General features: G+C 38.9%; 1 protein-coding gene across 1 annotated transcript in view; it reads left to right on the top strand.

The window, feature by feature from the left end:
- Nucleotides 1-5,279: 5,279 nt before the first annotated feature.
- LOC139169288 (titin-like) overlaps nucleotides 5,280-25,412 on the top strand; it is a 329,115-nt gene continuing 308,982 nt past the window's right edge. The window contains exons 1-13 of the mRNA XM_070755280.1: nucleotides 5,280-5,370; nucleotides 11,566-11,769; nucleotides 13,126-13,413; nucleotides 15,786-15,877; nucleotides 15,973-16,214; nucleotides 16,608-16,932; nucleotides 17,964-18,107; nucleotides 19,167-19,268; nucleotides 19,323-19,346; nucleotides 19,882-20,019; nucleotides 21,959-22,096; nucleotides 23,720-23,857; nucleotides 25,026-25,307. Of these exons, the coding sequence (XP_070611381.1) occupies nucleotides 5,280-5,370; nucleotides 11,566-11,769; nucleotides 13,126-13,413; nucleotides 15,786-15,877; nucleotides 15,973-16,214; nucleotides 16,608-16,932; nucleotides 17,964-18,107; nucleotides 19,167-19,268; nucleotides 19,323-19,346; nucleotides 19,882-20,019; nucleotides 21,959-22,096; nucleotides 23,720-23,857; nucleotides 25,026-25,307 (2,208 nt within the window). The remainder of the gene's footprint in view (nucleotides 5,371-11,565; nucleotides 11,770-13,125; nucleotides 13,414-15,785; nucleotides 15,878-15,972; nucleotides 16,215-16,607; nucleotides 16,933-17,963; nucleotides 18,108-19,166; nucleotides 19,269-19,322; nucleotides 19,347-19,881; nucleotides 20,020-21,958; nucleotides 22,097-23,719; nucleotides 23,858-25,025; nucleotides 25,308-25,412) is intronic.

The raw sequence follows: 25,412 nt of genomic DNA, 5'->3' as shown, positions 1-25,412 counted from the left end.
ACCTTGGGCAGAAAGTTGAGCATGTACACCTGCACACAGTCCTCCCCACCATAGGCACATATAGTGTATTTAAATAATACAGGTAGTGTTTGACTTATAATAGTTAATTCAGTGACCGTTCAATGCTATAAAGGCACTGGGGAAAAAAGTGACTGATGACCAGGGGTGGGCTTCTAGCCAGAACGCTAAATTGGGCTCGCCGAGGTGGCTCATGAGGGCTTGCAGGGCCAGCGCGATTTTGCTTCTGCACCTGTGAAGATAGCAAAATCATGCAGGGACCTGCAGGTGCGCCCGTGTTTTGGCATGTGCGGAAGCAAAAACAACTTGCCGAAACATGGGTGCCCCTGCAGCTCTGTGTGTGATTTTACTATCTCCACAGATGCAGAAGCAAAATCGCGCTGGCCCCGCAAGCACTTACGAGCCATGGCGGAGAGCCCAATTTATGTTCCGTCTAGAAGCCCACCACTCCTGCTGACCATTTTTCATCCTTATGCCTGTTCCAGCATCCCCCCATGGTCATGTGATCAAAATTAAAACTCTTGAAAACTGGTTGCAACGTTCAGGAATCATGTAATCACTTTTTGTGACTTTCTGACGATCAAGATCAATGGGGAAGCTAGATTCATTTAACAACCGTATTACTAATTTAACAACTGCAATGATTCACTGAATAATTTTGGTAAGAAAGAGCTTAAAATGGGGTAAAAGTCTCTCTTAGCAACAAAAATTTGGGGCTCAATTGTGTTTGTAAGTCAAGGAATGCCTGTAGTAAGAACTTGAATTGTATTATTGCAAGGATAAATGTCTGTCTATCTATCTATCTATCTATCTATCTATCTATCTATCTATCTATCTATCTATCTATCTATCTATCTTTCTTTCTTTCTTTCTTTCTTTCTATCTATCTATCTATCTATCTATCTATCCATCCATCCATCCATCCATCCATCCATCCATCCATCCATCCAGGGAAATTTTATATAAACATGCAAACAATAGAAGCATGGGAAAAAAAACTGGCCAACTCCTTTCCTGTACTTAATGTTATTGTCCAACCTGAGAAAGATGTTGGAATCCATGCCTTTTGGAGCAACAGTTATTAACTTTGGGCCTTCCTTTAAGAAAACCGCCACTATGAGTTCCTCTTTCGACTTATTCAGCTCATCAGTTAAACATTTTACACCAATATTGGATAACTATGCTACCAATAAGAACTCAGAGTTGGCCTTCTCCAGGTCCCATCAGCCAAATAATGCAGACTGGCGGCTCCACAGGGAAAGGCCTACTCTGTGGGGACTCCAACCCTATGGAACCAACTGCCTCTGGAGATTCGCACCCTTCCTACCTTACGGGCCTTCTGCAAAGCCATGAAGACCTGGCTCTTCCGGCAGGCCTGGAACCATTGAGCGAATGGAGCCTAGATTGGCTAGGAGTAAGAATGAGTGTATGCATGCTTGGGTGGGGTTCTTATTAATGTTTTTATGCTGTTTTATATAATGCTCAAAAAACTAAAGGGAACACTCAAATAACACAGCCTAGACCTGAATGAATGAAATATTCTCATTGAATACTTTATTCTGTACAAAGTTAAATGTGCACAACTGCATGTGAAATTGATTGTCAATCAGTGTTGCTTCCTAAGTGGACAGTTTGATTTCACAGAAGTTTGATTTACTTGGAGTTATATTCTGTTGTTTAAGTGTTCCCTTTATTTTTTTTGAGCAGTGTACATTGTTCTTATTTATTGGCAGCTGCCCAGAGTCCTTCGGGAGTGAGTGGCATATAAAAGAAAGAAAGAAAGAAAGAAAGAAAGAAAGAAAGAAAGAAAGAAAGAAAGAAAGAAACACATACATACAAATTGAAGGTGTTTAAACTAAATGTAAAAACTGAGAATGTAAGGTTTCTAGATGCAGTGGCATTATAAAAACCACTGAAATATCTTGGCTCAACAAATGTTGTAAGAATGAGGACCAATTGCACCGGCTCCAAGGAAGGGCACATTTCCCTTTCTGCCACTTCTGATGCTAGGCTGGAAGGTGAACTGAACAGGTCTTTTTCCATGCCATTCCACAGATTTCAAACTCATATCTTTGCCTTCACTTTGATACTATTTGAAGCAGGGATCTGGATATAGTCTGTTCCCATTCCACAGCCAGTACCATTACGAGTTAACATATTTAGGTAAAGCTGGGCTTGAGTGTCACTTCAGATTACAATACAAAATCATCTGTTCTGATTTAGGCAACAAGTCATTGCTATGGATATATTGGCCATTAAACAAGCACAAGGACCTCACTTGGATGAAATCATATATTCTGCCACAATAACAAAGACCAGATGGCATGAAGAAGAGAATTGGGCAATGGCATTTGATAGCAATGGCATTTCTTTCCCTACCATGTGACTGCTTGAGTGGAAGTAGCAGGGTTGGCTGCATGGCGATTACAGATGGATTTTTATGGGTTAAGTGTTGACATCTCCATCTCCATTCTCCTATTCTTTTATTCTACTGAAGGATTATACTGAAGGCCTGAATCGCTTAGGAGCATCTGGTACAATGGTCTTCTCCCTTCCCAACTAGAGTTTCTGAACAGGCCGGTTGCTCCGTCTTCAGCACGGCCAAAATTAGAGGTGTCAATCATGCGAACAGGTGGCCCTATTGCTCCAAGTGGACCCTTCCCCCTTCTTCCCTCAAGGCCTTCCTTTCTGGAAGCCAATGAGAAGTGATGCTGAAATGACACAGGCAGACCTGTCATCAGATCAGGGGTATAAAAAGCCAAACCTCCATCTTTGCCCTTTTGAGCAGTCGTACATTCCCAGCCTCGCCTCGGGTGTAGGGATTGCAAAGAAAACAAAACTACACTGTTTCGACTGTGTAGTTTTGTTTTAGAGGCTCAACCATTCTCATGTTGGGATTGTTTAACATCATCCTCTGGATAAGGACGTCGCTCCAGAAACACCCGTTTGGGCTTAGCCCACTTCACTTAGGCACTAAATCAGGTTAGTAGCATGTCTGTAAGAATTGTGTGAAAGCTTCAATTGTTTTAAATACAGCCCTATATGCAGGGGATGCATTGGGGTGGGGTGGGGCGAGCTGGGATGGGCTGGGAAGGGATGGGGGGGTAGAAGAAAGAGAAATGTCTGTAGCTCTTGGTAGATTTATTTTTGGGGATTGCACTTTTCCCATGAATGAAACGATGCCTGCTGTTTGTGAACTCTTAGGACTTTGCAGTTGGTGGCAATCATTTCTTAAAATGTGCTTGAGGGTGAAAAGTTATTTCAAACGTTGGGTTAACTTTTAATCCTTCCAAAAGAGTGTTGAAGGTTATGTTACTTGCAGATAAACCAAGACGTTCCCAGAATAGCTCTGATAAAGCCACATAGCCGAGGCTAGGCACCAATGACTTTTTAAGGGAATCAGCTGCTGCCATATCCATTACATCGCAGCTCTGGACCACTTGCCTCCTGTCACTCAAACCTGGAATGGTTATTTTGGGAATGTGACATTTCAGAGGCATACCTTTGAAATGCTAGTAATACAAAAGCCGTATAAGTTCACAATTGAATAATAGGAGATTTTCCTCAACTTTTTTGAGGAAGTTGGAGGAAAAAAGAGGACTGAAATACCCTCAATAGTGAATTCATCCAACATTTTGGAAGGGATAGTGTGTCATTTATTTTTATTTTTATTTTAGCTGAAATATATGTCTACAATAATTTGGGGAAAATATATAATATGCATAGATTGGTCTAACATAACTGAAATACATTAGTGTAAAACATTTCACTACAAAATCTAGAGCCAGTAACTTTAAAAAGAGGAATGACTAACTTGAGTATATTATGCTTTAATAAGACAATGTATTGGCATGTTCTCTCTCTCTCTCTCTCTCTCTCTCTCTCTCTCTCTCTCTCTCACTCACTCCCCCCCCCCAAATCTATTTATCTTATGCTATGGTTGATTTTTTTTAAGGTGGTCAAAAAAATAGGCCTCACATAAATCACCGACATTACAGGAATTCTATTTTTGGCTATCATAACCCCCTATGACTCTGTCCAATCCTATATGATAAATCAAAACAAATATCAAGTTAACTTTTAGTTAATATAACAGAACAAATTGATTTGACATTGATGAGTATCCATATTAAGAAACATTTTGCAATAAAATGAATTATTCTTGTTTGAATATATATCTTTTTGTGTTTACAAGGGAGTGGTGACATTGTGCTAGAGCAACAAATATTATACCAGACAAAGTATAGCTTTACTGATTTTGTACTTTCCTGCAGTTGTTCAAACCATCAATGTCAGTTGTTATCTTATAGCCAAGCTCACATTTCAAACTTGGCCTTCTTTCCTAGATTCAACTGCCCTGCTTATATTTTTGCATTCTGCTTCCCCCCCCCCCCTTTTTTTTTTCTTTTCTTTTCTCTTTAATGGCCACTTACCAAATGATTTTCACATTAAGGGAAAACTTTTCAAATAATTTCTTTCAGGGAAAAAAAATCATATTACTGTTTTTATTTAATAAAATAAATTACAATTTTCAAACAATTTTGGGGTTATAGAGGGGAGGTTTTTTTGGTCCAATTCCACTTGAAAAGGGATTAATAAGGGGTTATATATAAAGGCATGGCAAATTCAACATTAAAAAATAACCTCTTTCCTGGCATAGTTATTCTGTTTGATTATCTGTCAGTTGTTTGAATTATTGACAATTTGTTATGACTATTAGTCAGTAGATGGTCAATATAGAAAAATAATTTAATGGGATTAATATCAGTAAATGCTGAATTAACAAAATGCCCCATTCAAGAGCCACAGTCTAATTTAATCTAAATAGAATAATCCCTCTACAACAGTGTTTTTCAACCAGTGTGCCGCGGCACACTAGTGTGCCGTGAGACATGGTCAGGTGTGCCGTAGGGAAATTAAACATGGGTCCGCAAACTACCATTCCTGCTAGGATATCCCTTTTGTGTTAATCAAAACAGGGCCAGGTTTCACACTAAGTGGGTATAAATACATTTATAAACTATATTATTAACTATATGTATAATGTGCACTGTGTTAGAGTGTCATTTTGTGTCATTTTGGTTGGCGGTGTGCCCCAGGATTTTGTAAATGTAAAAAATGTGCCGCGGCTCAAAAAAGGTTGAAAATCACTGCTCTACAACACCACATATTTATGTTGCTTTTTATGCCTGTTGCTTTCCACAAATTGCTTTCTCACCCTCTATTTCGATGTCTGTCTTTCTTTCAGAGTGCCTGCAAAAATGACAAGCAAAGCACCAACATTTACGCAGCCGTTACAAAGTGTTGTGGCACTGGAGGGTAGTGCCGCAACCTTTGAGGCTCATATAAGTGGTGAGTGTCCATGTGTTCTTCTGGTTTTCTTTCCTCTGGCTGATATCTTCAAAAATGTTTAAGAGGGAAGCTTTCTGGAACTTTAAAAAAACAGACAGACAGGTGGGGTAGGACTCCATTTAACAAATGTCTGTGAAGATTCTCAATTATCCCGCTCATAGTTCTTTCAAAAGTCATTTTTATTTTGAAAAGGCACCTGGACTGATTTTTTTCGAGGAAAAAGAAGACATTTCACTTCTTATCCTGGAAGCTTGATCAGTTGTACATTACTGAGGTAATAGGTGAAAGAAGATGTCATCAGGGGAAGAGATCAATTATCTCTTCTGTATCAATTTGAAGGCTGGGAAATCATCAATACATCAGATTAGTTCAGGAAGTCTGGAGTTAATGGACTCATGTTACACTTTGACAGTACAGTGTTCCCTCGATTTTTGCGGGGGATGTGTTCCGAGACCGCCCGCGAAAGTCTAATTTCCGCGAAGTAGAGATGCGGAAGCAAATGCACCATTTTTGGCTATGAACAGTATCACAAGCTTTCCACTAACACTTTAAACCCCTAAATTACCATTTCCCATTCCCTTAGCAACCATTTACTCACCATTATTACTGGTACTCACCATTGAATAAGACACTTAGTGATCCTGATATTTATAAACATAATTATTTATTAACAATATTGTTTTTGTTATTTATTTGCAAAAATTATTAGTTTGGCGATGACGTATGATGTCATCAGGCAGGAAAAACCGTGGTATAGAAAAAAACCCACAAAGTATTTTATTTTATGGAAAACCGTGGTATGGGCTATTTGCGAAGTTTGAACCCGCGAAAATCGAGGGAACCCTGTATTTTGTGGATACGCCAAGAAAATGGAATATACAAAATCGCTTCACCTTGGGCATGGCTATGCTCAAAACATCAATTTACCAGAAGTCAAATTGTTGTAGTTATTCCTTACTCCCCACTTAGGTTTCACCTCGTTTTCCCCCCTTTGTATTTTGCAAACAAATCACTGGGCTACGGTCACAGGTTTCATTTTTTAATACTAAAATTAGCATAGCCAGACCACAAATTCCAAATATCCAATAAGTAGAAGAATGGAAATACAGGTTATTTTCCCCAGCTAGTGGCCGTCTAGATATTTACAGCCCAAATATGGCAGCCCTGATGGATGCCAAGTAGAAATAATGGGTATCTCAGGGTGAGCTTATGAATCACAGCAATAATGTTGATGATGAACTATTAGGAGTTCATTTCTTGAATCTCTTGAATTTTAAGCTAGCATTAAGCTTTGAAATGGCTCAACCCTTGAATATGAAGTATGTAATGTTTTGCAGTTTGCATCATAATGGTAGTAACAAGCTAGAGTTATTGTGGCATAAAAGTCCTACCTCTTTCATATGTGGACCAATATTGTATGTGCTTTTTTTAAAAAAAGCTTTGATTGTGATGCCACTGGTAGCATGACTTTTATAGATGTGGAGCAATTCTTTCCAAGCCAATGAGATCATACTGTGCTTTATAGCAGCCCACATATTTCTAAGTTAAGAACCATATTATAGAAATTGAATAGAATATAAAAATACTGTATTTCTTGATTCAGAACATACGCCAACATTATATCATATGCATGCTGACAATGTATCTATTTTCTCCATTGGAAAGACAATAGGCATATTAACCAGGCTGCTGTAATGATGCAATGAACAACGAACAGAATTTAAGTAATACATTTGAAGAATCAAGTCCAGATTCGCTTCCTCTAAAAAGGTCTTTAGTATAGACCTTACTTTGAAATCCCAATTATTTATTCTGAGCTGGAAATTATAAGATAACAGAGAAAGGATAATACTCAATAGCCATACTCCACTTACTGCAGTTGCAAGAACAAATTTAGTCTATCGCTAACTTCAAAAGATTTATAAAAATACTGTATTTCTTTATTCAGAACATATGCCAACATTATATCAAAGATTTATATCGTTTGAAGTTAGTGATAGACTAAATTTACACCTATAAATGTACATATATTTACATATACGGACACATATGTATGTATTCAAAAGAATCAATTTCCCAGGTTTTATCCAAAAGTTAGTTCAGAATTTGAAATGATAACTGGAACCAATATTTGTCAATCAAGTCTTTCATATTCATTAGCAAAAAATAAGATGATCAGTTAATATTCCAAGAGTTATTTCAGCGAATGGGATTTACTTTTCTACTTTTAATGTTTCTCCTTTGATTTCTCTCTATCAGAAATCAATGAAAATAAAATATAGGATGTTGTGAGAATTAAGTAGGGAAATGGCTACTTAATAGGGGACAAATATACATGTGGCCTAGGCATCTCAAATTCTTAAGATAGGCCTTGTATGTGCTTCAAGGTGCCAAGCCTTTTTGCAATTTTGCATATGTTTCAGTTCCCTTTCTACCCAGATACTTTTCTTCCAAATGAATGATGTCTGCAACCATAATTAAGAACAAATGAAGGGTCAAAAACAATTTAATAAAAGAAGTACATGAAGTATGTGTGCATATGTATGCACTTGTGAAGTTTAAATCAGACTCTTCTGCTATTATATACAGTGATCCCCCGATCATTGCGAGGGTTCCGTTCCAGGACCCCTAGCAATGATCGGGTTTTCGCGAAGTAGCGCTGCGGAAGTAAAAACACCATCTGGGCATGCGCAGATGGTGTTTTTACTTCCGCAGCGCTAGCGAGGAGCCGAAGATTGGGGTTCCTGGAAAGGGGACTCAGCTGGGAAGCGGCGCGGCTGTTTTAAAACGTCGCCGCCGCCATGGGGGGCTTGCCAGCACCCCCCGGACCCCCAACCCGGGTTTGGGGGGCTGCTAGGAAGCCCCCATGCCGGCGGCGATGTTTTAAAACAGCCGCGCGGCTTCCCATTGAGTCCCGAAGACAAACGCGGAAGTTCGCCTTTGACGTTTGTCTTCGGGACTCAGTTGCGGAGCCGCGCGGCTGTTTTAAAACGTCGCCGCCGGCATGGGGGGCTTCCTAGCAGCCCCCCAAACCCGGGTTGGGGGTCCGGGGGGTGCTGGCAAGCCCCCCATGCCGGCGGCGACGTTTTAAAACAGCCACGCGGCTTCGCAACTGAGTCCCGAAGACAAACGTCAAAGGCAAAGTTCCGCATTTGTCTTCGGGACTCATTGGGAAGCGGCGCGGCTGTTTTAAAACGTCGCCGCCGGCATGGGGGGCTTGCCAGCACCCCCCGGACCCCCAACCCGGGTTTGGGGGGCTGCTAGGAAGCCCCCCATGCTGGTGGCGACATTTTAAAACAGCCACGCGGCTTCGCAACTGAGTCCCGAAGACAAACGTCAAAGGCGAACTTCCGCGTTTGTCTTCGGGACTCATTGGGAAGCGGCGCGGCTGTTTTAAAACGTCGCCGCCGGCATGGGGGGCTTGCCAGCACCCCCCTGGACCCCCAACCTGGGTTTGGGGGGCTGCTAGGAAGCCCCCCATGCCGGCGGCGACGTTTTAAAACAGCCACGCGGCTTCGCAACTGAGTCCCGAAGACAAACGTCAAAGGCGAACTTCCGCGTTTGTCTTCGGGACTCATTGGGAAGCGGCGCGGCTGTTTTAAAACGTTGCCGCCGGCATGGGGGGCTTGCCAGCACCCCCTCGAACCCGGGTGGCCGGGCGAGCAGCGAGCGAACGGCGGGTGGCCGGGCGAAGGGCGGGCGAGCGGCGAAGGGCGGGCGAGCGGGTGCTGGGGGGGCTTCTCGCCCTCCCGCCAGCAAGAGGGGGAGCGAACGGCGTGGGCGGGCGAAGGGCGGGCGAGCGGCAGCGAGGAGTTTGCATGGGCGGTGGGGAAACTCCTCGCTGATGCTCGCCCTCCCGCCAGCAAGAGGGGGAAGACCCAGGGAAGCTGCCCAGCAGCTGATCTGCCCGGCGCCATCTACGCATGCATGGCCATAAAAAAAGGGCGCGCATGCGCAGATGGTGTTTTGACTTCCGGGTTTAAAAATCGCGATTTAGCCCGTTCGCAACGATCGGGGTCGCGATACCCGGGGGATCACTGTATTATTTGAGTAGTTTTGTATTTAAAGCATCTGTATGGATCCTTTATCTATTATGGTCATGAAATACTTGGGGTTTTTGGGGGTGGGTGCCTGAAAGTTTTAATTGACTGAAATGTTGTGGTTTAAAATATCTTAATGTTATATGCTCTAATTGTACTTTTATGTACAATTGGAGCATATTTGTTTTCTTTCCACGTTGTTACAGAACTTTGGGTGTAGATTATTAAAAGCCTTTTTTAAACATGCAAAATATAAAAAAATATACAGTAATCCCTCCAAGACCACCCGTGAAAAACGAATTTCTGTGAAGTAGAGGAAATTTTTTTTAATGTATTTAACGAGTATTTGGACTTTTAAAACCCACCCTTTGCATTAAACAGTCATTCTATAATGTTTCTCAGCTAGAACTACATGTGATATCCTACCAGTTTCTTTAATAGAGTACAGTAATATTGTAGAAGAATTTTATGATTTTTTAATGGATTTAAAATTTTCAATGGATTTAATGGATTTAAGACCCCTTTGAAAACCCGTGAAGTAGCGAATCTGCAAAAGATGAACCACGAAGTAGCGAGGGATTAATGTAGACCCTAAAATGTTCTAGAACATGCCACTGAAATTAGTCATATTATCGTTTAATTATGTACTGATAGAAAATTACATAAATTAATACTAACACCTACAAACAGAAGATTTCATAGGAAAATATAATCTGTTTCTGTCACTAGATTTTACACTATCAAAGGCAGCCTTCTGTCCCTTCTGTAAATCCTCAAAACATAATATTTTGTTCTATTTATTTCTTTTTTTATATAAACACTGATAAATTCCACAGAATTTATCATCAAGCCTCCCAATTCAGATGTTAATCATGATTTCCAAGTAGTATCTCTCTCCACTGATTGCTGTCTTTTGACAACTCTCTATCCCTATGTTGAGGGAAGAAAAGGTTAGCAAGGGAAATCATTGAATATAGAAGTATAGAATTGGGAATATGAGACAGCAATCTGACAGGACAGATTTTAAGTTATTTACTTCTCTATTTGATTCATTGCCCCATTTTAAACAATCTTGAGATCAGTGTTTCCTCAACCTTGGCATCTTTAAGATGTGTGGACTTAAATGCTTAGAAATACCTTATTGCTAGAGTTGAATAACTATGCTTCAGTTTTTCCATCCAACCATACTCTTCCTTGTATCTCTCAAAGTAAAATCCCTCTACCACATTCCCTGGGCTTCATAGAACAATGATCTTAGTAGACAACTATGATAAGACTTGCCTTACAAGATTCCATTTGTACATAATTGCATTTGTACATAATTCTAAGACATAGACATAGGCCCATACACCATTACCAAAAGCAAACAGAGCACAGTTTAGTATGATGTGTGAAGTAAAACTCACTCTCTCTTGCTTTGCTTTTCAATCCAACCTTTCAACCATTGCAATCTTATGGCAACACTAACTCATATTACATGGTGTTATAAATCTCTCGTTCCCCCAAGTTACTCATTATGTTGGACAGATTTGACAATGATTCAGTGCTCAGTTATCGTAATGCACCCAAACTCTATGAACATTTTTATCTCTTGAAATCTGACCTCCTAAATCACAAAAAGTGTATATTTAATCATTATGCCTACACGTCTTTCCTTCTCAAGCAGCGGGCATTTAAAATACAGTATACCCTTTCTCCGATAATACCATCTAAGAATATAAATGCTTTGTATCAGATATTCAGAGGAAGGAGCAGCAAACTATCCTAAAGAAAGCAGATCTGAATATTACAGAAGAATAGAATAGAATAGAATAGAATAGAATAGAATGGAATGGAATGGAATGGAATGGAATAGTTTATTTGACCAAGGAATTTGTCTTTCAGTGTACATGCAAAACAACAGAATAAGGATAATATAACCAACCAAATATAAAATAAATTGAGCCTTATTCTATTTTGGGGGGTTGGATTATAGTAAGCATATATTTACCCCAGTGCCCAGCTATTTTTCTTTAATTTTATCTTGATTACTGAAGCCCTTGATTCAGCCCTTTAGCAACTTTAGCATATACGCTAAGAAAATCTGGTGGTATTTTATGACTGATGCCAATGGGACTTTATGAGCATTTACCTTTACTTCACTCTCCTTCTCAAGGTTTCCCAGTTCCTGAGGTGAGCTGGTATCGGGATGGCCAGGTTATTTCTACTGCAACTCTGCCCGGTGCGCAGATCTCATTTAGCGATGGCCGCGCTAAACTTGTGATCCCCGCCGTGACCGCAGATATCAGTGGAAGATATACCCTACAAGCCACCAATGGATCTGGACAAGCCACAAGTACTGCAGAACTACTTGTCACTGGTAAGTTGTGATTATAGAACCAGTTACGGTTGGCATTTTCCATATTTCATCTTAAAGTTGGTGAATGGAATCTACAAAATTGAAAAAAATATATATTAAGAGATCTCATTAAACAAGGTTCTCCCCTTTCAAAAATTCTCTGACATATCAAATATAACTAGTAATTAGGTTTTCAAAAAACTAACGTGTGCCTCAATATTAATATTTAATTGTAAATAATACCAGTGAATAAATAGTAAATAGACTGTCTTAGTTAGACTGTACTTCTAAGAACAATCAAACTTATAGGTCCACATTCTGTTTTATGTTGATTTTTTTTTCTGTAAGGTCCATCAACACAGATTTTCCATCTGGCTACCTCTTGATATTTAAAATAAAGTGTCTTTATAACTTGATCATAGAAAACCTTACTTTTCTGTGCCTCTTTTAAATTCTGCCCCATAATTTCAGAATTGTGAGCAACTTACATATGGTTCCCAAGCGTTTTTGGTTCCGCCTCTCTGCCAATTTAAATCCTGTCAATTTTGAAGGGTGGAGTTTGCAACTCTTGGGTCATTGTTTCCTTACCTTCAACAGAGCTTCTAATATACTTGAAAAATTAAAAAAAATCAAGCAGATATAGTGGTACCTCTACTTATGAACTTAATTCATTCCATGACCAGGTTCTTAAGTAGAGAAGTTTGTAAGAAGAGGCAATTTTCCCATAGGAATCAATGTAAAAACAAATAATGTGTATGATTGGGGAAACCACAGGGAGGGTGGAGGCCCTGTTTCCTCCCAGGAGATTCCTAGAGAGCTCCCATGGAGGCTTCGCCCTGCCTTTTTCGGCCCTGTTTCCTCCCAGGATATTCCTAGAGAAGTCCCACAGAGTCTTCTCCCCACCTTTTCCGGTTACAGTTTCAGAGGCTCAGGTTTGTAAGTGGAAACGATTCTTGAGAAGAGGCAAAAAAATCTTGAACACCCGGTTCTTATCTAGAAAAGTTGGTAAGTAGAGGCGTTCTTAGGTAGAGGTACCACTGTATCTAGTAGTCCATGTTTAATTGTATAGCACAGTTGAACATTAGGAATTGACCACAAAAAATGTTTAAGACATTTTGTAATATGTATTAAAATGATTTTTATATCATAAAATGTTTTATAAAACTTGCCAAATTCCAATACCATGGTAGTCATGGGTCCCAGACAAATTCTGTTTGACAGCCTATTTGGTTCAAAGGGTTTTGCCCCATGATACACCATTCCGCCCAGTTAAAGATTACACACACAAGAACTTTAGTAGGAAAAAGATCCATGATATTCCTTATGTTTATTCTTGCTTATACAACCTCCTCCTCTTCTTCCTCCTCCTCCTCCCAGCTGAAACAGCACCACCCAACTTTTCACAACGACTACAAAGCATGACTACCCGACAAGGGAGTCAAGTTCGACTTGACGTGAGAGTGACTGGAATCCCTACACCTGTGGTGAAGTTCTATCGGGATGGAGCAGAAATTCAAAGCTCCCCCGATTTTCAAATTTTACACGAAGGAGACCTCTACAGTTTAATAATTGCAGAAGCTTACCCTGAAGACTCCGGAACCTATTCAGTAAATGCCACTAATAGCGTGGGACGAGCTACTTCAACAGCCGAACTGCTCATTCAAGGTAAAGATTAGAATGTTTGTCTGTTTGTTTTTAAAACTTTAGGATTATTCCATCAGGGCAGCAAACTTCACAATGATGGCTATTCTGTCAACAAATCCATCAATTCCATTTCTCTCAGGTGATTTTAATGTGGCTGTAAAATTTTACCCTGGACACAAACTGATCATAAATACTTCAGGGTGATAAAAAGATAAAATTGTTTTCAGAATCAACAGCAACAAATGTTCTGCTTCTTTTCTTCCCCTGTTAATACAAGAAAAATAGGTAGGGTAACTTATTGCTAGTGTGTGGCACAGTGTTTTTATGTTTGTAATTGTTTTACATTGTATTAATCTAAAACCCAGTAAATCAGCAGCTCAGTTTTTCACTCCAGGGTTTCTCTTCCTGGATGTCATAGTTTACTGCAACATGCTTAAGCACCTATGTGAAGGAGCAAACATCCAGGTCTGCACACAGTAACCAAAAAGAAAAAAAGAAAAATACACGGCCCTAAATCTATAGTATATGGGCTAGTTGCACACATCACACTAAATTTTATTTATTTATTTTATTTATTTATTGGATTTGTATGCCGCCCCTCTCCGTAGACTCGGGGCGGCTAGCAACAATAATAAAAACAGCATATAACAATCCAATATTAAAACAGTTAAAAACCCTTATTATAAAACCAAACATACATACAGACATACCATGCATAAAATTGTAAAGGCCTAGGGGGAAGGAGTATCTCAGTTCCCCCATGCTTGGCGGCAGAGGTGGGTTTTAAGAAGCTTACGAAAAGCAAGGAGGGTGGGGGCGATTCTAATCTCTGGGGGGAGTTGGTTCCAGAGGGCTGGGGCCGCCACAGAGAAGGCTCTTCTCCTGAGTCCCGCCAAGCGACATTGTTTAGTTGACGGGACCTGGAGAAGATCCACTCTGTGGGACCTAACTGGTCGCTGGGATTCGTGAAGCAGAAGGCGGTCCGTGAGATAATAATAATGTGATTTTTATTTTATTTATTTAAGGCAAAATCATTTCTGACATAAAGTGTGGACTCAGCTATTGGGATTAATGAACTATGAAATGTGGATTCACATTGGACTACCATTTGTCAGAAATCTTGCTTAGGCAGGGGGTTGGACTAGATGACCTACAAGGTCCCTTCCAACTCTGGCAATCTGTAATTATGTCAGAACTTGGTTATGGTGATTTATTTAACAAGCCCTGGCTAATGTGATGGCTTTATGTGATGTTCAATTATCCCAAATATTTTGGAAGTTGTGCTTTCCCAGACATCATTCCAGCCCTAACAATGCATTTAGATATCCAAGTGGGCAGGATTGAATTAGAAAAAAAATACACAGATGTATCACATGTCCACATCTCTACATGCCCATGCCTTCTCTGTGGTGGCTCCGACCCTCTGGAACCAGGTCAACCCAGAGATTAGGATTGCCTCCACCCTCCTTGCCTTTCGTAAACTCCTTAAAACCCACCTCTGCCATCAGGCATGGGGGAACTGAGACATCTCCCCCTTGCCCATGTAGTTTTTGTGTATGATATGATTGTGTGTATGTTTTTATATATTGGGGGTTTTTTTAGACTTTTTAATGTAAAATTGTTATTTTTAGATTTTAAATATTAGATTTGTTACCATGTATTATTTTTTATCACTGTTGTGAGCCGCCCCGAGTCTACGGAGAGGGATGGCATACAAATCTAATAAATAAATTATTATTAATAATAATAATAATAATAATAATAATAATAATAATAATAATAATAAGGCTAAAATAATTAGGACTTGGCTAAAATCCAAAAAACCCCACCCCAAGATTATTTAAGATTTCTATGCCCAGAAAACTTCATGAAAATGGATAATCTTTATGGGCATGCTTATTGTACCCTTTTAAATGTTCACTCTAAGTATGAATGGACAAAAGACGATGGCCATTTGTGTTGGCTTCCAATGATTCCTTGGTTTTATACCTTATATTTCATAAGAGAAATACCTTCCAAGATTTTTGTTTAGGCTTCCTTATCTGGGCATTGTCCCCATTAAATTCAGTGGTGCTTCTTTCTAAATAGACTATCTTAGACTTGGTTATTCTGCATTATATTCTTGGCTGATGTATGAAAAGGCTAATTTAAAATGAATTGCTTAATTTATTCAGTTATTTAATTATTTATTATTATCCTTATGGTGTTTTTCTATAAATGGGTAGCATCTCCTTCAAGTTGAGCAAAGCTTCTGGGAAATGTGTGGATAAATCTGCACAGCTCTCTTGGCAGTAGTATACATAAACCCATAAATAACTCAAATCACAGATATACTTCTCTCCTCCTCCCCTCCCAGAACCAATTCTAATTACCCCCATTCTCTTTTCTCTAAGGTGACGAAGAAGCTGTTCCCGCTAAAAAGACAAAGACGATTGTTTCGACTGCTCAGATTACACAAACAACACGACAAACCCGAATTGAAAAGGTTGGTAATTGGTCAGATGGTGTTAAAATGCCAACCATTTCAAAGGATGGGGCTTTAACTAGATTTTCACGAGTGTTCCTGATCTTTCATTGCAGATGGAAGCTCACTTTGATGCGAGAACACTTGCAACTGCTGAGATGATCATAGAAAGTGCCACTGGGCAGCAGCTGCCCCATAAGGCACCCCCACGGATCCTTCCTTACCCTGCTTCTAAATCACCGACTCCGCCAATCATTGCAGCCAAAGTACAGATGGCACGCCACCAATCACCATCCCCAATCAGACAGTCGCCATCTCCTGTACGACATGTGAGAGGTCCAACACCATCCCCAGTCAGGTAAACCACTCACAGGTAGAATTTGGTTAGGAAAAAGTAAAGGGTGACCCTGTGGTTCCCAGAATTCCTCATTATTATTAATTATAGTTGCGGTAGCTGATGAGAGTTAAAATTCAAGAACATCTGGAGAATCCCACTGTGCCTTTCCTAAGGCAAACATTGATATTTAAGCAGTACAGCAAAATATTTGTGGCCAACACTGCTGTTAGAGTTATTTACAGCTATGTAACTGAATATCCTGTGAGTTATCTGCAGTAACTGAATATCCATTGAAAAAAAGTTTTGATGGAATTGGGTATTCTGAAGGGTTACCAGTGTTTTCCACATTTCCACAGTCACTTTGGGGAGCTGTTTTTCCCCCCGGCATCAACATCAGTTCTTTTTTGTCAACAGATCAGTGTCTCCTGCTGGAGTTACAAGGCTCTCAGTCTCTACGTCACCTATCAGACCTGTAAGATCACCAATCTTGGTCCGGAAAACACAGGCTGCAGCAGTGGCGGGGGCTGAGGTACTTCCTCCTTGGAAACAGGAAGGCTACGTAGCTACTGCGGAAACCAGAATGAAAGACACCAGAGTAACTACGAGCACCACCCAGATGAGGACTGAAGAAAGATGGGAAGGGAGATACGGAGTGCATGAACAGGTTGCTATCAGCGGAGCCGCTACAGCAGAAGCCACCCTGGCAGTCAGTGCTGCTGCTGCTGCCGCCGCTGCAGAGGTAAGAATTTTTAAAGGAAAAATACTGTGCATGGGATAGGGTGTTTTTCTCAAAGTAATGTGGTTTTGCCACAGAATTGGTCTGCTTAGGAGAAATTAGGGCCGCTGTTGTTATTTTACATACCCGGTTATTTAGGCCAGAGTTTGGCAAACAATTTTTAATAAATGGCTAGATCCTTCCCCTCCCCTGCCTCCACAGAGTCTCCTGGTAGATCTGCAGGCCAAAAAACATGGCCCACCATGTTGATTACCTGCAGGACCACCTTCTGCCTCATGTATCCCAGTGGCTGGTTAGGTCCGACAGAGTTGGCCTTCTCCAGGTCCCCTCAGCCAGACAATATCATCTGATGGAGCCTAGGGGAAGAGCCTTCTCTGTGGCGGCCCTGGCCCTCTAGAATGAACTCGCTCCGGAGATACGTACTGCCCCCTCTCTCCTGGTCTTTCGTAAAGATTTGAAGACCTACCTCTGCCAGCAGGCATGGGGACCGTGAGCTATGAGATTGTCCCCAGCAGATATGAATGATTGAATTAGATGAACGTGAAGGAGTGTATAAGGGGTTTTAGCTTTTTTTAAAATTAATTTTGCATATGTTTTTTTAAATAATTACATTTCATATGTATATTGCCTATTTACAATGTTGTACGCTGCCCTGAGTTGTTCAACAAGGGCGGCATAGAAATCTAATAAATAAATAAATAAATAATGGGCTACTGCAATTGTCCATTACACCATGACCTTGTCCCTTGCTCCATTACCCTCGCTCTAAGATCTTGGCTGAAGCGTGGCCCTAGTGATCTGCTACATGCCTGTCTGTTCTTAATGCAGAAGCCATATAAAAAAAATGGACACCAGGCTAGTATTTGGCCCCTGGGCTTCAATATGCCAGCTCCTAATATAGACAGTGTTGTGCTATAATATTGTCACAGGACAATCTGGCAAAGCAGATTGCTTGTGTTTGCATCTATTGCTCATGTTGCTGATGTTTATTCCAATGAGCTGTCTTTTTCATACCACTCATTTGGGTCTCGTAGGGCATGGACAAAACAGCAGCTGTTGCTACCGTCGTTGCAGCTGTTGACCTGGCCAGAGACAGAGAACCTCATCCAAGTGCTGCAGAGCAGATGGCTAAAAGGACAGTCACAGCCGCAGTACACATTCCGTCTGCCCAGGAGCAGGTAGATATAAAGCAAAGTGACAATAAATAACACTCCCCCCTTTTTTTCCATTAATACTGCCAATGCAGACATTTGCAGAAAATGGACAACACATTGGCCAGTACTGCAAACCAGCATGTTATAATGATACCAAATTGACCAATGTTAATATTAAGAATTAGCTAACAATTTTAAAACATGCCCTGAACCAATTAAACAACCTTGATGAAAAACATATTAACTTATATTAATTCAGAAGTTGAATACTCCAATACTGGAGGTTTTTAAGAAGAGTTTGTACAACCTTTAGTCTGAAATGGTATTGGGTTTCCTGCCTGAGCAAGGGGTTGGACAAGAAGACCACCAAGGTCCCTTCCAACTCTTCTACTCTATTCCCGTAATGGTGAACCTATGGCATGCGTGCCACAGGCGGCACTCGGAGCCATATCTGGAGGCATGCGAGGCATTGCCCTTTCTCAGTTCCAGCTGATTTTTGGCCTTCTGAAGAGTGGGGGAAGGTCATTTTGCCCTTCCCCAGGCTTCCCCGGAGACTGTGGATGGCAAAAAACAGACCCAACACACCTACCGGAGGTTCAGAAATGAACTTCTTGTTGGGCCATTTTTCACCCTCAATGGCCCAACTAAAAGTTCATTTCTGAACTTCCAGTAGGCCTCCTGGGTCTGTTTTTCACCATTCAGAGGCTCATGAAGCTTCAGTGAGCCCTATACGCATGAATAGGGGGGCAGCACAGGGGAGCTGTGTGTGCATGCTATGGAGAAGGCATTGCATTATGGATGCCAGCATATGTGGGCGTGCACCCTTCTAGCACCCAAGAAAAAAAGGTTCGGTTCTATTCTATTCTGTTCTATTCTATTCTATTCTATTCATCTTATGCATTTATCAGTATGACTTTTTTCATTTATTTTTCCCTACTTTCTGGGCTTAAACTAACTTTTATCCCCCAATATATTTATCTTCATTTGCTTTTATATTTTGCATACTTTTTATATAGGATGATTGATGAAATTAAATGTTATGGCTTGCTTTTTTCTTTCTTTCTGTTCACCATTAAAATATAGGTTAAAAAAGAAGCTGGCATAGTAATTACTGCTACTGCTGAAAAAACCAGAGAGCAAGAAATGATATTGAGAGCCAGAGAAGCAGTTACCACAAAACAAGCAGTTACCACAAAACAAGCAGTTACCACAAAACAAGCAGTTACCACAAAACAAGAGCAAATACAGATTACTGAGGAAAAGGTGAATAGCCAATTTAGTTTCATCAGCAAGCTTTATTTCCACAATATACTATCAGTGAATAGGAGGGAATTCCTGACTCCCTCTCCTCATAACAAGTGCTATGAGAAGCCAACATACTGAATAGCCATGATATGTTATTTATTTATTTATATGTATCCCACCTTTGTTATTTTACAAATATCTCAAGATGGCAACCTTATTCAATGCACCTTCCTCCTCCTATTTTCCCTCATAACAACACCAATGTGAAGTGGGTTGGGAGAGATCCTGAGTAACAGGGACTGGCCCAAAGTTACCTAACCAGTGTCCATGTCCAATAAGGGACTAGTATTCACAGTCTTTCACTTTCTAGCTTTGGCCTTAACCCTTAGTCCAAACTGGCTTTCTATGTTGCTGAAGCTTATTTATTTGAATCTTGTGCCAGATCTTGCCCTTGTGCTGATTATGTTCATCTCATGTGCAATGCATTTTGGGAAATATTGTTGTTTGTTTAAATCCAGTGATTAATACACTCTTTTCTCTACGGTAAAATTAGATACGAAAAGAACCAGTGAAAGTTCCTGTACCCAGAGTAATAATTGCCACTGACACATTTAAAGAACAAGAACTGATTTCAAGAGCTAGAGAAGAAATTCCTACAAGAAAGGAAGAAATTCACATTACTTCTGAAAAGGTATATATCAGTTGTGTGGAGGAGAAAAAAACCCCTTCCTCTTTCTTAGTTATAAAATTTATTAGCTCTATTAAATAGGCATACATTTCTGCTTTGATTTTCTTGTTAAGAATTTAAAGAATTACTCTTTAAATATTATGTCTCTAGCTTTATACTGTTTATGACTGATTTGAATTGACATTCCTCTAGCTTGAAGTTTTCCACCTATCCCCAATATACACTGCTCAAAAAAAAAACCAACAAAGGGAACACTTAAACAACACAATAAATCAAGTAAATCAAACTTCTGTGAAATCAAACTGTCCACTTAGGAAGCAACACTGATTGACAATCAATTTCACATGCTGTTGGGCACATTCAACTTTGTACAGAACAAAGTATTCAATGAAAATATTTCATTCATTCAGATCTAGGATGTGTTATTTGAAAGTTCCCTTTATTTTTTTGAGCAGTATATATTTGTCCTTTCTGACTCTCTAAATCATGTATCTACATTAAATATGACTAATCACATTGGCCCACTAAGGAAAGAGAAGTTTTTATCTTAGAACCCAGAAATTCTAGAGCTGGGTGAATGTAACAATAGTACCCTAGTTTTCTTAAAAAACATTTTTGAATGGAAAAAAATGCTTTTGAAATTGTGGGATATTCCAAAAATCCAGTAACAAACCATTTCCTTAGTAACTCCTGGGATTTTGCTTTCTTCAAACAAATCTAATTGTCTTGGGTGCAATATGCTGGGCTAAACCACTTAGATAGAGCTGTAAAACACTATGAAGTAGTATATAAGTCTAAATGTTATTGCTATTGTTCAATTTGTATTGTGTGTAGGGTATTTTACTTTGGACAGCCTATCTGATATACCTGTAATGCATTTAAGATTGTAACTATCTAATGTGAAATATATAGCCTCACTACTGTCAAGTCCCCAAAACCAAGAACGACACATTGCTATTTGTCCAAGCAGATTTTGCTATTCTTCCTCACCTATAGACAGAATCTTGCCAAACTAAAGCCAACTCCTATAAAGCTTATATTCTGGAACTGTTAGGGAGGAGCTGTCTTCACCCTCTTTCTCTCACACAAGCTATCTGAACTGAATTGTCTCTTGCTCTTCTGAAATGCACTCCCTCCCAGAAAGCTGGACTACATTCCATGACAACCACGATATGAATATTTATCTAGAAAACATAAAAATTGTGATGTCATTTGCTCAGTAAGCCATCCATTATGGCTTTAGATGCAAACCAATTTAATACGGCATGTTGAACAGTGTTTAAAAATATCCTGAAATATAAACACATTAAATGAAATGAAACAAGATAAAATAAAATAAATACAAATACAGTGTTCCCTTTTCGTGGGGGATGCGTTCCGAGACCACCAGCGAAAGTCGAATTTCCGCGAAGTAGAGATGCGGAAGTAAATACATTATTTTTTGCTATGAACAGTATCACAAGCCTTTCCTTAATGCTTTAAACCCTAAATTGCAATTTCCCATTCCCTCAGCAACCATTCAGATTATTACTCACCATGTTTATTTATTAAAGTTTATTTAAAAAAATATTTATTAAAGCAGACGAAAGTTTGGCGATGACATATGACGTCATCGGGTGGGAAAAACCGTGGTATAGGGAAAAAACCCATGAAGTATTTTTTAATTAATATTTTTGAAAAACCGTGGTATAGACTTTTCGCGAAGTTCTAACCCACGAAAATCGAGGGAACACTGTATTATAATTCTAGAAATTGCTATTCTCAATGTGAATCAAAATCCAGGATGGAGTTTAGTAGACTTATTTATTGTAATAATTAGGTCTGTACAGCGCTATGGCCATGTGCTGTTTAAAGTTATCTCTGTTATTGAAAAATAATACTTTAGAGATGATGGGAAGAAAATCTGATAACCGAAATATTTTCTTTTCTATCACATGATTAGATAAGAAAAGAAGCTGTTAAAGTTCCTGTGCCCAAGGTAATAATTGCTCCTGAATTACTTAAGCAACAAGAACAGATTTCAAGAGCCAGAGAAGAAATATCATCCAGAAGGGAAGAAGTGCACATCGCTCATGAAAAGGTGAATATTATCAATTTTGCACAATTTTCTTTCAGTTAAGTTGCAGCCTTTATTTTCACATTTCTATTTATTTTCCTTCTTTTTTGTGTGTGAACTCCCTGCAATAGCAACTTTGTTCCCTTTTTTAAAAGTTGTCTTCATTTAGTTAAAACAAAGCATCAATTTAATCCTGATTAAAATTCATTGATTCATTCAAAAAACCTATATAGACACTTCAAAGGAATCCTTCAAAGTTAAAAGATTTAAGTAAAAACATGAAATAATCCAGTGCCTTCCGTCTCAAAATTTTGTGGACAAATCTTTTTTAAAAGTGTTTAGGAACTGAATTTGGTTTATGTTATAAAAAATACTATTTTCTCCCATTACTTGTTCCACATGGATTTAAATCAACAATTAATTGTAAGACATCACATTTTTGTGTGGATTTAGAAATCACTCTGTCTCAAATCTATGTAATTCTGATATCGATCAAATATAAATTCCTTTCAACCGCTTCATTCTGAAATTCCAAATCAATTTATCCCAGTGACGTGTTTAATAGATAATATTCTCTAATATATTATTTTTAATGAAAATTTCTCACATATATGCCTTGCAAACTCAGTTCAGAAGATAAACTATGTTTCAAACAAAATCTCTTCATTTAAAAATCTGGCTCAAACAAAATTCTCTATAAACCTTGATTTTCTAAAAGATTGTTCTTTTATTCTTGCTATATTCCAAAAAGGAAAGAAAACGTTAGTTTTTCTATTGAAAATAACCTGTGGTTTACTTCTACTTCATTCATAAGTTATCAGCTTGCCCCTTCTGCATTTTAAGTCAACTCAATTAAATATAATAAGGCATGTAGATTAATGTGGAGCTGTAAAAAGACTGCTTATCAGTAGTTTTAGAATCTGGATAGAATTTCATTATTATTTTTGCCTCTTTGCAATTTCATGCACTTTACTGCTTCCTGTCTGCTTTTCGCTGCTGTCCCAATGAACATTTTTTGCAACACCACATAAATAATCACACCTGTTTTTACTATAAATATCAGACAAGGAAAGAAGTTGTGAAGCCTGTGAAACCTTCTGTACCCAAAGTAGTAATTTCAGCTGACAAACCCAAAGTACCTGCACCGATAGTAAAAACTACAGAGAGAATTGCTACCAAACAAGAAGCACAAGCCCACTTTATCCAAGAAAAGGTGAATAGAATGTGATGGTCATTCTCATGTCCCATTCTCATACTGACATGCTCATAATTCTTCAATAAGTCTACTAATTCTTCCTTTCCTTTTTCTGGTTGCATTCATTAAGAGAAATGGGAAATGTCCATTCTTTTATATGATATGCCATAATATATTCATAGCTTCTTTGTCATGGTATTCGGGGCTTTAAAACTTCATATATACTAAACTTGCAGTTCTTTTTTAACATGTAACTATCCAGTCAGTTAATAACCAAGCATCAATATTTATCTGCTTCGGGAATTAGAATGTTCTGCAGGGACAGAACACAGAGCACTTAATTTATTAACTTTTCTCTATCCATAAATAGAGAATATCCTTTTTGCTGTCATTATTGTTTGTTTGAGACCTTATGTAACCTAAAACTTATGTTCTTGCTATAATACAATTAGGTAAGACAGGACACTGAAAAAATTGCCATAGTTCCGAAAGTTATTGAGGTTGATAAACGCAAGAAACAAGATATAATATCAAGAACCAGAGAAGAAGTTGCTGTCAAAAGAGAACAAATCCATCTAGTTCATGAACAGGTGAATACCATTCACCAAAACAAGGCATTTACTAATACAAACCATTCAAAACTATGCAAATGTTTGACTCAGCCTAGTGTCAATATTTATTTATTTAGGCTTTTGTATAGCCACCCATCTTAAAGTCAAAATCTGGGCTGGTTACATGCCAAAAACAAAATAAAATATGCAGCAATAAAAACAAAAGAAATAGTAGTACCATATGGCATTGTTCTTCTCTAACAATTAATGTGCATCTCAGAAATTAATGACAGTTCCTACATTGAGTAACTAGAATATTGAGAAAATGGTGCTCCTTTTCTTTGTTTTACTTCAGGTAACAGAATATGATTGAATCTGAAGCCTGAATACCCCTTCTTGAAATTCAGTCTCTTTAAATTCCATGAAGGGTATTTTTTAGGACAGAAATATAAATTAATACCATAAAAATAAATATTCAAATACATTTTGACATATTTGAAATTAAGTAGCAGATCTGTTATAAATGGATAAAGGACTTTCTGAAATGTGTGTTGCAAAATTACTTGTGTATTTCTGACAAGCTTGAGTGTCTGTAAGTCAACCATGCTACTATATACTGTATATTATATATTTTTCTGAAAATGTTTCCTTTCCTTTCCCTTTCCTTCCCTTCCCTTCTCTTCCCTTCTAACATGGTTGAATAGTTTGTACGTTCTGTACTAAACGTAAGCATTGACTGTCTGCATTCAGTATAATATTCATTTATTTACATTTGAACATTGTTAAGGAATTATATATATTATCTCAGTGGAGATTTATTTATTGGGTTTATATTCTGCCCCTCTCCAAGGACTTGGGGCATCTTACAACCAGTGATGGGCTACCAAAATTTTTACTACCACACTGTGGGCATGGCTTATGCATTTTGTTTCAACATCTTTCAGTGCAAATTGGGTGCTCTGGGGTGGAGCTCCAAATTTTGCTACCGGTACTGCGTTCCTGACCGTACCCGTAGGAGCCCATCACTGCTTACAACATATGCAGAACACACAGAGATATTAAATGTGGTATATAATTATAATTTGCATATAAAATAAGAAAAGTAGAAGGCTAGGGAATGTAACATTTTTGAATATTATGTGCTCTATGCTTGCTGTTCGGTCATGAATGTAGCTATGTATCAATGTTTTGCAAATGTTGCCTTTAGATTGATGTTGGCAAAAAGGCTGAAGCTGTAGCCACAGTTGTCCATGCAGTTGACCAAGCACGCATTAGAGAACCCAGGGAATCAGATTATGCCGAAGAAGCTTATTCTGAACAGGCAGTTCGGGACTATGGCTATAAAGAGCAAGTTTTAGCAAGACATGTTGTTGAGGTGCCACCAGAACCACATGTAGTCACCAAAGAGGTGAAAACTGAGGAGATTCGAATTCCTCCTAAAATACATGTTGCAGCTGCTGAAATAATGGAAACGGACATATCAACACAGGTTAGGCTCAGTTTTAACCCTGCAGCCATTTCCAATGGCTTTCAAGTTTCTTTTCTTTTTCTTTTCCTATTTGGCAAGTAGTACAACCTTCTCAATGCCCCATTT

This window comes from Erythrolamprus reginae, chromosome 1, assembly GCF_031021105.1.
Source record: "Erythrolamprus reginae isolate rEryReg1 chromosome 1, rEryReg1.hap1, whole genome shotgun sequence".
Lineage (NCBI taxonomy): Eukaryota > Metazoa > Chordata > Lepidosauria > Squamata > Dipsadidae > Erythrolamprus > Erythrolamprus reginae.
The sequence above is the reverse complement of the archived record's forward strand: the minus strand, read 5'-3'. Positions and strand labels throughout refer to the sequence as shown.